Source organism: Antechinus flavipes, chromosome 1 (genome assembly GCF_016432865.1).
Source record: "Antechinus flavipes isolate AdamAnt ecotype Samford, QLD, Australia chromosome 1, AdamAnt_v2, whole genome shotgun sequence".
NCBI classification, from domain to species: Eukaryota; Metazoa; Chordata; class Mammalia; order Dasyuromorphia; family Dasyuridae; genus Antechinus; species Antechinus flavipes.
In genome coordinates, this window is record NC_067398.1 from 437789473 (window position 1) to 437801171 (window position 11699).

Here is an 11699-nt window from a genome sequence, read left to right on the forward strand (position 1 = left end):
AAATCTTCTTATGAATAAACATGCAAGACACTACAGAAAACAGTAACTAAAATAAGGAAAGAATAACAGTAGAAAAGACCAGTCATTCACAAAAGACAAAACTCAAAAAAGGAACCATTAATAAAACCCATGGTCTCAGATATCTATAGAAAAATGCACAAATATTGGTAATAAGTAGGATGAACTAGAAGTTCTAACACAAGAAGTCAAATTTAACCTAATTTGTATCACTGAGATTTATCTGAATGGGACTCAGTGTCTGAAATACAACTCCAGAAGGATATGCTTTATTTATAAGAAATAAAATGTATAACAGAGTCGTGGAATATCATTGTGAATTAAGTCTGCCAGGTTTGAAAAGGAAGGGAGGGTCCTTGTCTCTTGAGTCAGTCATTCCATTATGCTTCAATCACCCTCTTCAATCTGTTAAAACTGTATACTGGCTACTAAATATTAATGTCAATCAATCAAACATTTCCACTAAACAGTCAGCTTTAATTCTAAGATTGTGATCTAAAGAATAATTTTGGGGGGAAATGCTGGTTTCTATTAGAATGACAGCCATTACAGTGTTTACAGTAGAGCTATCTCCATAAATACACTACTGAATTGTATTTTTAATCACTCAGTCTATGACTGAGTATAGTTTAGTGAGACTAAAGATTGAAATATTCTGATCTGAATATAAAGCTTATTTAAAATTAAGTCAAATGAATATTCACTTCTAACTCTCTTTAAATTAAAGACAAGAGAATCTATTAATAGCACAATTCTTTATTTACTAGCCAAAACAATCCTAATTACATCAAAGCTTGGAAATAAAACTGTTTGTAAGTAGTCAGTCACTGAGATAACAGACCACAATAATGAAAAGAAGAAAAAAGCATAAGAGTTTGATTGAAGAGTTTGCTCATTGAACTGAGCTGGTTCATTCATAACAGCTAATTCCTGTCCCACATGAAGATGGAATTTCTTTACTCGGCCTTCTCATAGACCCTGTGGCAAGTCACATTGTTCATAACACAATCCTGAGAAGGAAAGAAAGAGTAGAGATTAGAACAGGTTAGTGTTAATAACATTTTGGTTCAGGAGTATAAGGAAGTGTAGAACAAAATGCTGTATGCCTTGAAAACTTATCATGGCAGCAAAGATGTAGAGCAATTCAGCAAAAATGGTTTCTAGGAAAGCCTATAGTGACATTTTGGAACCTTAGGACCTTAAAGTTGGATAGTACCATAGAAATGTATTTAATTATTTCATTTTTAGCAAAATTGAGGAAATTGAGATCCAGGTAGGAAAAGTTTTGCTGAAGGTCCCATGGCTAATGATAAAACTGGTTCCCAGGGTTGTTTTAAGGAAGGCATTCTGTAAACTTTGAAGCAGTGTGTAAATGTGAGCTATTCATAAAGAGAGAGGCTGGAGAACCCAGATAGGAATGATTGGATTACTCAGTATAAATTTACTGCCACCAGTAGGAAAGCTTAGGGCCCATTTTTGTCTATGATCAATAAGCTATGTAGTACAAGGAATGTTTGATCTGGAGACAGCAGACCCAGATTCAAAGCAAGGCTAATATTTGCATCTTGAACAAGTAGTCTATACTGTGGGTTTTGATACTTTTGCTGCTGAACATGGTTCTATTTACTTTCAGTGACATGGCCAATTTATGTAGACTAGAGATAAAGAGAAATCCAAGAGACACAGGAGACTTCTGACTTACCACCAACAGCTTTCCATCTTCTACTTTTCTTGTTATTGTGCTTTCCTTACCATCCCATGCCTGGTGCTGGACCAATGTATTATTGTCAAGGGTACAAAGAGTCTAAAAAAATAAAATTTCCAAATTGTATTGTCAATTGATCATTTCCTAATAAGAATGTTTATTTGATTTAGATCTTTGACAGAAAACTATTTCTATATTTGCAGCTACTTCCCTTAATGAAATTTTATTTGCTATGACTGCTCTCTAATATTCAAGAGGCATTTTACATAAGCCAAAATTTAAAATGTCAGATCAGAATATTTCAGCCTTCAATATCCCTAAAATATTTTTGTAGATGAATTTTAGTTGGAAGGATTGATGTTTGCATGTTTTTTACTTCAAGATCGATAAAAAAGCAGATTTTTAAAAAAATTTAGTTGCTTACTAAAACAGTAGAAATTTAAACAAGTAATTTAATGATGTTTATGAAAGTTATCTCAGCTGTAACAAAGGACAAAATGTCACCACCGACCTGAGTTTTTCTGCCATCAGCTGTGGTTTCCTCAAACTTCTCACCAAGTTTAAAAGAGAATTGTGTAGTTTTTATGGTGCTCTCAGTCTTAATGGTAACTAGATCCCCATTTTCAGAGATAAAAACATCTGGTTTAGCCATTCCAGCCATTTTCCTTAGGGCCATCCCCACTCCTACCAAAGAAAATTAAAAAATGTTAAACCACAAAAATATTGATGAAAGAAATCATTTATTTGTAGTATTGCATTAAAAATATAGAGTGTGCAATTAAATTTAGCTCACAAGATATATAAAAAAAAGATTACATTAAATTTATTTTACTCAAAACAACTCATTTATGGTACTAGTGGAAGTTAATTGAAATAACCAAGCTTAGAAACCTCAAGAGCTTATTCATGCTTTTCCATACCATCTGCTCTAACCCTGCTAGCATTCTTTCTTCCTAGTCAATACTATTGATCAAGACAAGAAAATTATTTTAAGATGTTCCAATAAGGTAATTAGGTGGTTCATATTAGACTTCCAATTTTCAAAAGTGAGATTTCAAGTAACAGGGTTTTATAATAACAGAGAAATTCCAAACATACTGGCCTTCTCTGCCACTAGCACTACACTCCCACTAGCACTACACCCCAGCCCTCAAAAGACAGTGAACACTTAGGATCATAGATTCATAGATCTGGAAAGACTTCAAAAGTAAGTTAACATGATACACTCTTTTTACAGATAAACATTTCAGTGGTCATACATGCACATAACTCATAGTCATATATGCAGTAAGTGATGGAGCCAAGATTTGAACTCTAATCAATTGAAAACCTACTATTAAAAAAAGAAAGAAAAGAAACTATTTCCAAAATTACCTAATTCAGCCACACATTTAGGGACTTGTATTACTAATTATATTCATGATGAAAAAACACTAGTACTTTTATTTAATCTACTACCATACAATAGTTTTTAAGGATCTGTTAAATACTTTAATTAAGAGTATATAGTAAGTGATTTTATTTTCATACTTACCACTGATGTTAGAATCATTTTTAGTATTGAAGTAGGATTCATTTTATAGATGTAAACAGCCCACGATAAAATTAATAGCTACTTACTGAAAGCTCTGGATTTTTGAATCCCAACGCAGTGTTTTTGACCACATACCCAAGTTTTTGCCTTGAACTGATGCACAGGTGACAAAATGGTATTTGAATTTCAGCAAGCTCAACTGCCCAGAGAAACTAGCTCTTCATCTCAAATAAGTCTTCCCCTTCCAAACACAAAGCACCCCTCTTAAAGAGAAGCAGTGCAGGAGAACACAAAAATCAGTTCTGTTTTTCAGAAAGTCTCAGAGCTGGAAGAAAGGCTGAAATGTACTTATTCCATTTGCTTTCAGGAGAGAAGAAACTATACAGACTTTAAGGTTTTGGTTGTTTTGGGCTTTTTGTTGTTGTTATCATTTGATGGCTTCCTTCAAGCCATTTAAAAAAGTTTATAATAATAGCAAATCTAACTTGTTTTTATCTCTTTTACCCTTAATGTGGAGGAAAGACAGCTGTCACCAGACAGTTTTGACAGTCTGTCACAGCTGCTTCAATTTTCCTAACCATCACTAAAGGAATCAATATTATTGACATAAGAAACACTGAAGTTGGATAGACAGAAAAACAAACGCTGTGGGAAGGAAGCATTACTTCAGTTTAATTCAAGTGGAATTATTTGAATGTTGTTGTGGTTTGGGGGATAGGAGTGGTAAGTAAGAAGAGTAGTAAATATTCTCAATTCCTAACCCAGTGTTGGTGGTGATCTGTCTATTTATCTAAAGTGAAGACTAACTTGTTAGGTCCTTAATATCAAAAAATTTATTTCAGTCTTTTTTACAACCCCATTCAGATCTTAATATGGTGCTTTGCCCATTGCCCATTATATGACTACAATAACAAAAAAAAGAAAAGAAAAAAAGAAAAAAAAGAGCCTTCTATTTCCTTACAAGCAAAGTAGTAGGAAGATCAAAGTGTTAGGAGTAGAGATGTACCATTCAGCTAGTTCAACTCTCCTTGTTTTAAAATGAGGAAACTGACCCTAGAAATTAAATTTCAGACTTGCCCAAAGTTACATATTCATAAGCAGCAAAGCTAAGATTCAAAATCAGATTCTCTCATTACAAATCCAGCCCCTAGTGGCAAAATATATAAATTCTAGTCCTGATTCACTCATACAACTAGTTGTTATACAAGGTGTTTCCCTTGTTCTCAGTTTACTTAGTTGTAAAACGAAAGTGTTGAATTGGCGGATGTGTAAGAAATGCACCAAACGTAGTTCTTTAGAACTTCCTAGCTACAAAGATAAAGGAAAGAGAGTAGGGCTGCAAGGTCGTTGCACCGGCCATTCTACAGTCTGATATTTAGAGAAGACCGGGAGAATAATTTGCTAAATGCAGATTTTTGAACAACAATTGCAATTTCCCGAGATGAGGGATACCAAACAAAGGAAGATCTAGAAGTCTGTTAAGAGTGTCTAGCCTAATTCTCCCATCTCTACAATTCCCCCCGCCCACTTCAGGCCAAAATCTATCCCCAGTAAGGAGAGAGCACTAACGCCACACCCTGCGAGCTTCCCTCCCTCCCTTCCGATTGGGTAGGATGCTCTTACAAAGGCAGGCTATGTGGCCCGCGTGGCTTCCAGGACCTTAAAGGAGAGAAGCCTAGGAATGAATGAATGAAAGCAGCAGTCTCCGAAGAGGGGACCACCGTGTCTCCCAAAGAGTGGAAATGCTAGGATTGTTCCCTGAGGCCCACCGGGGCAGGATTCTGGAAAGAAAGGTGGACCGAGCAAAGGCAAACTACTCCGTTGACAAAAGGGAAAGTGATGGAGAGAATCAAGGGAAAATTTTTAAAAGAGAGAATCAGGCAAGCACTAAATGACAACAAAGACAGAGAGGAAAGGAAAGGAGGTGCTAGGGCCTGTTAATTCAGTAGCCTCAGCTCCCTCCCAGGGTCCAGACTCTGCCGGACTTGCCACGCTGTACCAGGAGAAAGACGGCCACTCTGAGTTCAGGCTCAGCATCTCTCCTCTAGGTTCCGTGGGCAAAGGCCAGACAGAGGTGCCACACTGGCATACATCCGTATGCAGACACGCGCGCGCTTCTCCCCGAATAAAGAAAACGTGTCTCACCCACTTCCTTCATGTACTCGTCAAATCCTTTACTTTCCACGAGGCGCCATTTGCCCAGCAGCTGCTTAGGAAGGGCCATGGTGAATTCAGGCGAAAAGAGGAGGGAAGAAACCCTGAGAATAGAACGGAGAGTTGGGCTGAAAGGTAGAGGACCAGCGTGCACACCGCCGGGGCTCGGGTGCCTCCCATATATAGAGGTCTGGCCATGTGAGGCGGTGGGTTGGACCAATGGGAGCAGAGGAAGCCCGGCCTCTTTCCATTCCCCCACTCCACCCACCCTCCCCCCTCAGCTTTCCTGGTGGGTTAAGAGGTGTAAAAGGGCTTCACCTGCCTGGAGCCTCCCCGAGCCTGGGGAGACTCCCATAAGTTCTGACCGCAAGCTAGGACACGTTGCCGCCCCTCCCAAAGCCCGAAACAACCTCTGTCCAGGCAAACGTGCTTATAGCTGGTTCCCCAGCCTTTATTCCCTTAACTACCCTAAAAAACCGTAGGCAGGAAACTAGAGAGGGGGAACAGAAAGATTATCTCCCTTTTCTTTATGCTGTGTGTGTGTGTGTGTGTGTGTGTGTGTGTGTGTGTGTGTGTGTAAACATACATATTAAATGTATGGTGTGGGTTCCAGCTAAAAATCTCCAGGATGTTCGTTTGCAATCCATCTAAGAGGCCAAGCAAGCACTTTTGGGCGAACAGTGAAAAGTGCTGAACAAACATTTGTTAATTGATAAGCAGCCACAATTGGCACTGCCTCCTTGCGACTGCCCTAGCCGCCTTCCCCCAACACTCTTATCACTTCACTTTCCTCGAAGGAGACCTGAACCCACCCTTATTTTCTTACTACTAATATCAGCTAATGTGTAGGTCACTTTAAGTTTTCAAGTGCGCTTTACATACCTGTCTGATATGTACATATTTTCTCCTTCTAGGGACTCAGATTTTTCCAGAACCTGAATACTTACTTCTTCCTAATAACCAACCCCTTCTTCCTTGACTACAGGTAGAAGCCGAGGCAACTTCTAAGAGATCCTTTCCCGTTCTAAATCTAATTTCATTATCTGTAACTGAGATGAGCAAAATAAACATATATTGAAGTTTTGTTACCTGCCGCAAGAAAGAAGCCCAGCTATGGCGTAGGAAAACTGGATGATAAGGGGGGCTCTAGATCTACCACTTAAGTGGTATAAAAACCTCCCTGGCCAAGGAAGTCCGTTCTAACAATGCAGCTTGGCATCTTCTCTGAAACAGTTTTAGAGTATTTAGAGCCCTGAGATGTTAAATGACTCTTCCAGGTTTAGGCATTCAGTATGTACCAGAAATGAATGCAGGTCTTTTGGGTTTTCTAGGGACTATATCATTACTGTCAACTGCTGCTTTGTTTGATGACTTTTCGCATTTATGGATGCTTTGAGTTCATACAGGTATATACTTTTCAGCCTTTCCGCAAAATGGATTGCAAATCAAATTTGTCCTACTTAAACCAGGGACATAATTACACTGGGGCATTTAACAGTAATGCCCCATTTGGGGATATCTTGTTTGTTCTTCATTCTGAAAAAGGACCATGACATTAGGAAGGAGATGTCATGACTTGCAGTGAATTGGATTTAAGTGAGGTAGATCTGTATAATTACCAGCCCACTCCTCTAGAGCCATCTGGATCCAGTGGCAAAATATTCCCTCCACACCTCTAGCTCCACTCAGAGGATTTAGTGTTTATTATTTTCTCTGGAGTTTTTTGGAGGATCTCCATCTGTCATTTTTAGCAAGATGCCAAGTACATCTTACGTTGAACCAAAGTAAGGAAAAATGAAGAAGATACTGGAAGCAGTAGGCAAACGCTCCTTATTTCTGGCCAGCCAGAAAGGCATAGCAACCAATTACATTTACATCTGAAAAGCATAATAATGAGCTTCCTTCATTCATTCAAGCAGCCACTGACATAGATAGAAAGAGGAAATCATTCCCTTCACCTATATTTTAATGTGCCTCCTAAGTAATTCAGAAATCCTGTTAATTTCAAGTCCAAATATAATCTTTATTCTAGTAACAAGTCTTTCTCTTTCCCTCTCCTTCTCCTTCTCTCTCTCTCTCTCTCTCTCTCTCTCTCTCTCTCTCTCTCTCTCTCTCTCTCTCTCTCCCTTCCTCCCTCCCCCCTCTCTCCCTTCCTCCCTCCCCCCTCTCTCCCTTCCTCCCTCCCTCCTTCTCTCTCTCTTCCTCCCTCCCTCCTTCTCTCTCTCTCTCTCTCTCTGTATGTGTGTGTGTGTGGTCTCTGTCTGTTTTTCTTTCTCCCTCTCTCATTATTAAGCCTCTCTGTGCATTAGTTTCCTCAATTTTAAAAGAAAAAGACTAAGTTAATTATATCCATGATCCTTCCTTGCTCTAATTTTGGGATTACCATGAGAAAACTTCTGGAAAGGGATACAAAGATTCTCAGTTTAAATCTGAACTATAGCACATAACTAGCTGTGTAATCCTGGGCAAGTTATCTGACCTCCATGGGTCTCAGTCTCCTTATTTGTAAAATGAGGGGTTGAATTAGAGGACCTCTAAATTCTTTCCAGGACTAAATCCATGATTTTCTGATTCTGTTAAAAATAAAACTATTATAGTAATATACTTTCCAAAATGTAAATGGGAATTAAAATACTCTATTTCCACCTAGTGGTGAAAATATAATATTCATTTTGTATTTTCATATTCAACATACTAATGATTTCTCAATTATGCACATAAGTTTGATTCTTTACAAGATTTTTACTTATGTAATTGTTCATTTGACAAATAGTTATTAAGTACCATCTGTGGTTAGAACATTGTGTAAAGTTCTGGAGAAGGTAAAAGGTCAAGATAAGATGTATCTGTCTAGTGGGAGGATATAGATGCATACATAGTAATATCTATATAGAGAGAGATATAAAGATATATACACTGTGTATGTATATATATATAGTTATTAAGTACCATCTGTGGTTAGAACATTGTGTAAAATTCTGGAGAAGGTAAAAGGTCTTTACATAGTAATATCTATAGAGAGAGAGATATAAAGATATATACACTGTGTATGTGTATATATATATATATATATATACACTATAGAACTATATACTCATATATATGTATACACACATATATTTAATATAATTGCTGACCCACTGTCAGTGATCTTAAGAGCTCAATAGGAATAGGAGTGGTACTACAGTAAACACTTATTGAGAATCAACTAATTTCATTTCCTTTTTTGAGAAAGTTATTAGACTGATACAATAAGATACTGTTATGAATATAATTCACTTTGATTTTAGAAAATTATTGGACAAAGCCTTTCATGCTAATCTTGTAGATGTGACAGGAAAATGTGGATAAAAAATTATTAGGAATAGATGCATGCAATATTTATATCTCTCAGCACCAGAACCATGTCACCAATTACATACTGGATATCTCTTCCTAGATATACCATAGACATCTCCAACTCAACTTGTCCTAAATAGAACTCCTTACCTTTTCCTTAAATCCATAGCTCTTTTTGACTTCCCTCTTTGTGTTGAAGGCACTACCATTCTTCCACCCATCTAGTTTCAAAACGTTCTTATTATCTAATTTTTCTTTCTCCCCCATGCTCCATATTCAATCACTTGTCAAGGAGATTCTACCTCCAACTCTTTCACATCCTTCTCTTCACTAATACATTTTTAAAAAATTGATCTGTATGCAGATAATAGAACATATGTTATGCATACCTGATGTGGGAAAATGGAATGAATTCTTTGATCACCTTACCAAGCTTATGAGAAACACCTTCAATTTCCAAAATTAATATAATTTTCACTTTTTCATGTTCCTCCCAAATTGCATGCAACTTTCTTAAATCCAAAGTGTTTTTGACTTGGGATCATAAGAGTGGGTATCCATACAATGAGCATGAGAGTTATTACTTGTCCCATCTTATTGCTTTACTGAAAGGATCAAATCAGAAAACACACAGATAGTAGTAAATAAATGCTATGTATGAAAAAAGGCTCTAAATAACTATTGATTAGAGAAATGCAAATTAAGACAACTTCTCATATTGGCTAAAATAACAGGAAAAGATAATGATGAAAGTTGAAGGGGATGTGGCAAAACTTGGTGGAATTGTGGAATGATCCAACCATTCTGGAGCTATTGGAACTATGCCCAAGGAGCTATAAAACTGTGTATACACTTTGATCCAGCATTGTCTCTACTGGTTATGTATCCCAAAGAGATAGTTTTAAAAAAAAGAAGGGAAAAAGACCTACATGTGCAAAAAAGTTTATAGCCGCCATTTTTTGTAGTGGCAAGGAACTGAAAATTGAGTGGATGCCCATTGATTGGGGAATGGCTGAATAAGTTATGGTATATAAATGTAAATGGAATATTATTGTTCTATAAGAAATGATGAGAAGGTTGATTTCAGATAAGTCTGGAAAGACTTACATGAACTGATGCTAAGTAAAGTGAATTGAACCAAGAGAACATTGTGTATGGCAACAAGATTATGTGATGATCAGCTATACGACTTGACTCTTTTCACCAATAATATGATTCAAGGTAATTCCATTACACTTGTGATGGAAGGTATCATCCACATTCTCACAAAGCTATCAAGACTGAATGTGAATCAAAGAATAATATTTTCACCTCTTTTTGTTGTTGCTGTTTGTGTTTTTTTCTTTCTCATATTTTTCTCCTTTTGATGTATTTTTTTTTGCATGGCATGATGAATATGGAAATATAAATATATTTATATAGATGAATTGCATCTGCTTAGCCTATCTTGGATTGCTTGCTGTCTTGGAGAGGGAAAAGAAAGAGGAGAGAGAGAAAATTTTGTAACATAAGGTTTTGCAAAACTAAATGTTGAAAACTATCTGTGTATTCAGGAAAATAAAATACTATTAAAATAAAAAATAAAATAAAATAAATGCTATTGGTATTATTATAAACCAAAGTGAGAAGCCACAGAAATCCATACAACAAATAAAAAAGTAAAGACTAATTGAACCAGAACCAGATGTTTCCTCTCTCTCAGCTTCTAAAAAGAGACGGCAGGTAGGGAAAAGGAAGAACGTAGAAGAAACCTGTTTAATTTGATTTTTTTTACTCTAAATCACTTCTTTGACCCTTTTCCTTTCTGGCATATTATATATTAGTCCTACTTTAAATTGCTGGATTATATCCTGACCTTGGAAAGGAGTGAGGGGTGAGGAGGGTGTCCTGTTTGAAAGTAATACACACAATCCTGGAAAGTACAAAGATCACTTGTCTCTCATCCACATCATATAAGAAACAGTTCTCATCCCAAAGACCTGGGAAGTCTTTCTTTTTTTTCTTATATACATTATCTTAAAGGATGGTATAGAGGTCACCATAAGTACTACTCAGAATCACATCAATCTCATTTCAGGGGCATCTGGGACCATCTAGTTCAATTTGTATTAAAATTTTTTTTTCACTACAATATCTCTACCAAATGATCATTCAGCCCTTTCTTTGAAGATTTTCAATGAAGGAAAACCACTCCTAGCAGCTCATTTCACTTTGGGATGGCTTCAATTGGTAAAGCACTTTATTTTGTTTTCTTACCTCCATCTTAAATCTGCTTCTTTTCAGTTTTCTATTCCTTATTCCTATTTTTGCCTTCTTTGTATAAGCAGGTACTTTTGGGGTTCTCCATCCATAACATTAGGCTGTTGAATCCTAGGCCAGTTTTTCATTTAGCAATCCAAAGGTTATATTCTCAAATTGCTTTCCCTGTTCAAAGGTATTTCCTAGTTATTCATGGCACAGAGTGGATAAAAGACCTTATGAAAACAGTGTTATTTTTTACACTAAGATAAATGTTTTATTTTAAAAATTTTTTGCTTGCAACTGCAGTCTCTACCTGCAGAGATTGGCTATGCGTACTTAACCCTTCACTTTTATCTTAAGGAAGATTTCTTCCCTTTTCTGATTTTTGTTCAATAGTTCACATCTGCTCTTGTTTCCCAAGAACTGCCAATTGTATCACATAACATGAAGTATTTCAATATAGCATTTAGAAGTCTACTTTAGGATTACTCCATTTCATCTTCTTATAAGACATAGACAATGATTTAAGTTTTAGATGGCAAAATGAAGTAGAAATCATAGTGGACAGTGCTAGACTTGAAAGCTGGAAGACCCAAGTTTAAATCCTGATACTTAGTATTTGGGTAAACCTGGGCAATTTATTTATTCTTGGTCAATCTAAGTTTCCTCATCTGTAAAATCAAGATAATAGAATACAGTACCACCTCA

General features: G+C 36.6%; 1 protein-coding gene across 1 annotated transcript; it reads right to left on the minus strand.

Moving 5' to 3' along the window:
* Positions 1-758: 758 nt before the first annotated feature.
* Positions 759-5565, minus strand: FABP5 (fatty acid binding protein 5). The gene is made up of 4 exons (XM_051969985.1): positions 5403-5565; positions 2235-2407; positions 1721-1822; positions 759-1028 (listed from the first exon to the last, which is right to left on the minus strand). The coding sequence occupies exons 1-4, from the start codon at positions 5479-5481 to the stop codon at positions 975-977; spliced, it is 408 nt and encodes a 135-aa protein (XP_051825945.1). The 5' UTR covers positions 5482-5565; the 3' UTR covers positions 759-974.
* Between the last annotated feature and the right edge of the window lie 6134 nt (positions 5566-11699).

Coding starts and splice junctions, on each gene's coding strand:
- FABP5 (XM_051969985.1), bottom strand. CDS start 5,481: ATGGCCCTTCCTAAGCAGCTGCTGGGCAAATGGCGCCTCGTGGAAAGT. Junction 2,408..5,402: donor CGAGTACATGAAGGAAGTGG/GTGAGACACGTT, acceptor TTTCTTTGGTAG/GAGTGGGGATGGCCCTAAGG. Junction 1,823..2,234: donor CTGATGGCAGAAAAACTCAG/GTCGGTGGTGAC, acceptor TTATTTTTTTAG/ACTCTTTGTACCCTTGACAA.